At 38.3% G+C, this 5,696-nt stretch overlaps 1 protein-coding gene across 1 annotated transcript in view; it reads right to left on the reverse strand.

The window, feature by feature from the left end:
- LOC138000730 (malate synthase-like) overlaps window positions 1-2,929 on the reverse strand; it is a 117,888-nt gene extending 114,959 nt beyond the window's left edge. Inside the window, exon 1 of the mRNA XM_068847354.1 lies at window positions 2,765-2,929. Within this exon, the coding sequence (XP_068703455.1) occupies window positions 2,765-2,869 (105 nt within the window). The 5' untranslated portion in view covers window positions 2,870-2,929. The remainder of the gene's footprint in view (window positions 1-2,764) is intronic.
- Between the last annotated feature and the right edge of the window lie 2,767 nt (window positions 2,930-5,696).

Raw genomic sequence — 5,696 nt, forward strand, 5'->3', positions numbered from 1 at the left:
TATTATTGCAGTATACACTTCTGAATGATACTTTAAAATACTAATACATAGGGCGCCAAAGCGTAACCAATGAACCAGTCTCAACTAAAATAATTACCAGTATTGATTCTCATTAGGAATAAACAAAACTAAAGACCTAAAAAAGTTGTATATTATGATTATGATTATGATTATGATTATGATTATGATTATTATTATTATTATTATTATTATTATTATTATTATTATCAACATGATTTGGTTCTCTTTAGTTGTCAAGTGTTCTACTGGGTAATGTTTATTGTGTCTCAGAAACTCCCCATAGCTTTAATGGAGACACAACACTTTACACAACACTATTATATCACTATTATTTCACTTTGCACTGCTCGCAGGCTATACTATGCACCTCTTAAGACTTTTGCATTTTAATGTAGCATACAGGTGTTTTTACTGCATTTACAACCTTGCTGGAGTGAGGAAGGATTTTACGAAAAAGTGCTTGACACTTGATTTATAATAATTATTAAGGACAGAACAGATGGCATCGAGTATCCTAGTCCACAGGCTGTGTCCCGATACTCAGTAACATTTCCTGCCTTAAGTAGCATTAGACAAACCTATAAGAATAATGACACGACACAATTATTATTATTATCATTATCATTATCATTATTATTATAGGTTTGTCACTACTTAATGCAGGAAATGTAATAATGAGTATCCGGACACAGCCTGACTGGACTAGGGTACTCCATGTCCTCCGTTCTGTCCTTAATATAATCAGATGTACAGTACTTTTCCCAGAATCCTTCCTCACCCCAGCAAGATTACTCGTTATTACTCGTTATAAAAGTTCCATGCAATATGGCATTCCCAACTGTCTCAGCCTCATATCAAATCCTCTCGAAACTGTTCCCAGTGCACCAATTACTATTGGGATGACTTGAACTGAACAGCAGTTTCAATTTCATTTGACCTCATATTTCAAGTTGCAGGAAAATACTCTTGTGTTGAATGGGCAGACTACATGAATTATTATTATGCATGATTTCTCTTACTTATCAATTTAGGAGCACAATATCAGGCTTGTTGTGTCCAATGTGATGGTCTGTTTGGATCTTAAAATCCCACAACGGTTAGTACTTCTCAGAATCACGGACTGGGTCAGGTTTGTGGTCAAACCAGTTTGCTGTCCTTTCAAAACCACACTTCTTGCTGAGATCCCAGTGGATAACCTGGGCGACATTATAGTGTCCCCATGACTTGCACTGTTTCTGTGCAAGTGCAGTGCATTCTCCTACTACTACATGTATTAATAATAATAATAATAATAATAATAATAATAATATTATTATTATTATTATTATTATTAGTTTTTATAGATATTTTCTATTAAATAGATTTCTATTAATTAGTATGTTAAGACCAAAGAGAAAGACACATATGTAATGGATTTTTTTTAAAATGGTCTAGTATAGTACGAAACCTTTTAGTTTTTATAGATTTCTATTAATTAGTATGTTAAGACCAAAGAGAAAGACACATATGTAATGGCATTTTTTTTATTATTGTAAATTTACGATTTTTCTTTGAATTTGTTAATAAATAAATTAAAAAGATATTATTATTATTATTATCATTAATTAACAAAACTACAGTTCCATATTAATTTTCATACATTTACTTGTAGTTCAAAATGCTTCTTAACCCCCACAGCTTTCATAGAGATTTGGTAAGGTGTGTTGCATGACACCAAAGACCATGTGCTGTAATGTGTAAAGTAATGCTGATAATAGTGTGAAATGGAGTTATTGGAGCCTCTCCTAACACTGCTCTAAAGACAGAGCTTTCCTCACGATATGTGCCATACACAACAAAGCTGACTTCTGAATAACTTCCAGCCTCATTTTCGCTTCGCACCTACTACAAATTCTAGAATTTACTAATTCACCCAAATGGCACACTACTGTACTTCTTAGCATCTCTGGTCCCACAAAGTCCCTAGTCTCAATGGCAATCAGCAAAAGGACTATCAAGATGCCCAGTCACAGTTTCATTAAGTCTAAGTAGGTAATTATTGTTCTCCCAAAAGCAGAGAGAAACAGAGGGCTGACCACTGATAGCCTGAAAATTGGTGTCAAGTACCCGACTTCTGTTGCAAACCAGAAAAGTTGATGGGCATACTGGAGACTAGCCTGTGCCACAGACAAAACCAAACCTTTGGTTGGGTCTGTCTGTGCTGAAATCCTCGTTCTGGGCCCCCAGCAGCATACCAGGATATTGGACTGTTCAGAAAAACAATTGTTACCGGTAATAGCCAATCAGGTTAAAGGGAAATTTGAAATGCACATCCGCTTGTTCGCTGACTCCGTTGGGAGTATTGGCGCAACTTCGCAGATCGTCTGGGACGCAGGCTAACTGGGAACCAGTTTTGGTTGAATTACAATAACAAGAAAAGAAAAATATATACAGTGTTTAAGAAAAGACGGGGTCCTTGGGTCAAAAAGCCTACAAGGTCAGCTTTATGACCCGAATTTATCATTAATGGTTTGGTGACGGGAGCTATTTGAAATTGACCTGCTGGAATTCCACTCTTTCAATACAAACGTATCTGGAAGACTGAATAATTATACTGATTACCAGGCCAGATGTTCTTGTCTGTTCATCTCTCTTTCAGTCAGCAAAACAGGTAATCAAAGGATAATAACTTTTGGAAATTTTCAAAAGGTCAGATCAAGCGGGTCGTATACGGTGGGCACCATTAAAATTGATAATTAGTTACCTCGTTCAAGCCATCCAAAAGAAGTCGACAACATTTTTCTGATCGGTACATTGAGATCGGTTGCAGATGACCAGACACCGTGGAAAGTCTTTTGCTAGCTGCCATTGCACAAACAGAGTTTTCTGCACGAACAGAAGCGGGGATTTAGCAAAAACTCAGGGCGGGTAAGCCCCAGTTTCCGCGAGTCTTGGGTCCAGGCTTCCCAGAGCACCCCTGCTGTCGCAACCCATCCTCTAGGATTATGGGAAATGAATATCTATTTTTAAAATCAGAACCCCAATGCCTAAACTCGCTGGACTCGAACCTGGGAATGTTCGATTTATAACCCTTGCACTTAACCCCTAGACTACTGTATCGCTAACTGACAAAACACTTTTTAAAAGATATTTAAAGTATATTTTTTCTTCCGAATGCTGCTGTAAACGTGTATTATCACCGGCTAAGAAACAAGTTTAAAAAGGAGAAAATGTCGGTTACCAAACCTTTTTAAAATCAAGTACTAGACTTAACCACTATTCAGCAATGATTTTTATGTACTAATTAGATTTGATAAATAATCGGTGCAATTGTCAGCCAGTTGATCTTTAGTTGTTAAGTGGATAAAAACAGTTCCTTCGCATTGGGAGCTCTGGGTTCAAATCCCTTCCAAGGATGTCTTTTTTCTTTTTTTTCTTTTCATCTGCTACCACAAGTCCTGGGACAGAGTAATCCTAAAATGACGATAACAGTCATTCCAGGGAAAATTACGAATTGTCGATAATAGTCATTTCAGAGGTAGAGGATATGTTGGCTGTTCCAAACCAATCTCACGTTACGCCTGCTCCAGCAGCACACACGCATTGTTTTACAACAATTAATTGGGTCAAACTTTTTTTTTTCCGCGGTGACTTCAATTTCATTTGCACTGCTTTTCAATCTGATATCATTCTGTCTTTTTTTTTTAAGATTGGCAATAGCGATATTCACCGTTCATAAACAGTTCTTTTTAAAGTCAGTCATGTAGCAGCGTTAAGGCTGCCAATTAAAGAACAAAAGAACCTTTGTTCGACAGCCAATAGATCTCTGGTCGGTACATAATGACAAAGGTGACATACCAGTGAGTAATAAGTAATAAGTCGAAGCCCGGCAAAGTTCGGCGTGTGCGCAAATAAATACGGTTATTCCATCTACCATAACAAGTATTTCATGCTATTAGCACGCTCTTTTCCGATAATTTAAACTATTTGTTCGCTTCGCTCACTCGCGAGAGATACTTTCAGCACTCGAAGATAATTGCAATTCGTATCCCCGCGCGGCTATGTAATATCCTCTATGATTATCAGGTTGAATTGGTTCTTATGTTTGTGGTGCTCTTTTTACCAAATGTCAGGCTGGAGGTTTTAACTGTACTAAAATGGCGGCCATTTTTGAATAAGGTGTATGTACGTTTCTCGAAAGACCCGGGACTTTTCAGGCCTTTTGCCGGGTGTCACAACTCCTGGTTTATCTTAAGAACGGAGAGGCTTTGAATTATCTTACTTCACAATCATTTTGAATTTTGTTTTATTGAAAACTTATTAAAAGACCAGCTTATCAAAACTAGAGGGATGACAGTTTCGTAAATGGCTTTCCGGGCCCAAAAATTATAGGGACTTCCGAGAAACGGGCACCAGTTTCTTCGCTAATCGCATGTGCGGTACAAAAAGTGTCACTCTGTGACAGGAATTAACGAGAGTTTTCAACCCACTCACTGTCAGAGAATGTTTCATATGCACGCTCGTACTTAAACACTGGTTCGTTGTCGCTGCTAAACTGTTCTTTCAACCGTGCAACGAGCGAGCAAGAACAAACAAAATAACCAGAGTTTAATTTTCTTTTCCGATGTAGTTTTTCCTGTAGCCTTGTACCCTTGCAAGGGTCTGTCAACCTCCAAGGTAGATCCAGCTGATTTTCTTTTGGACAGAAAACGTACGAGTTTTGAAGTTAAAAAATGTATGATATATCTTGTAACTTTTATGCAAATTACCATGCAGAACTTAAGATAGCATCGAGTCATTCTCTCCTCTTTCAAATGAGATATAGAGTGTTTTGACGTGACGTCACGGCGCCCATGTCGGTGTTCCCAAACAGTGGAACGGCGGCCACATTGTTGTACCAAACTAATCCTCCGGGAATTGAGCTCTATTGTCATGCAAATGTTTTCTTTTGTTTTGGTGGAAAAACAAGGTTACTGATCACGTGAGTGAAAACACTCTATAAATTTCCTTACTGATGTGAACACTTTTGGAGAAAAAAAATTAAAAATACACCTGTCATCACTTTCGCTATTTGGGTGTCTGGAATTGAGTTTTAACAAGCATGGATTGGGTTGACGTTCGGAAAAGCTTACGATGGTGCCGATCATGCCTGACTAGTTGAGATGTACGCCTTGTACAGATTCTTAAGTTGGTTCGGGATAGTGATTCACAGGAAGGATTGCCAAAGCTCTATCCCACACCTCACAGATCATTGAGAAATAATTGGAATAACGCGATGTTATCTTTTTAGATGACGCTCTCGTTAAAGGCGTCCGAGTGTTTTCTTATCCTCATTTCGAAGATTGGCGTTGCTTCAGCTCCCTATAAATAATGCAAGTGAAGCTGACTTTCCGCTCACGTTATCAAATAGCCTGCACACAGGCTCTCCGTGCGTCGAATGAAGCGCGATTATTCCCCAGCCGTTGACCGCGCGCCATTCGATGCTTGGAGAGTCCGTGTTGAGTCTGTGTGCAGGCTAGTTGTCAAACGTTAGTCACCAACAAGAATCAATCTCTGGACTATATTCACCCGGAAGAAACAAACTGCACCCAGTCATGTCATTCCTTGGTTCCAACCACCCAATTACACACACACAAAAATAAAAACCTACAGAACAAAAAAGAAACTTATTGTACAATATACTGAGCCGGAAAATG

Source organism: Montipora foliosa, chromosome 4 (genome assembly GCF_036669935.1).
Source record: "Montipora foliosa isolate CH-2021 chromosome 4, ASM3666993v2, whole genome shotgun sequence".
Taxonomy (NCBI): Eukaryota; Metazoa; Cnidaria; class Anthozoa; order Scleractinia; family Acroporidae; genus Montipora; species Montipora foliosa.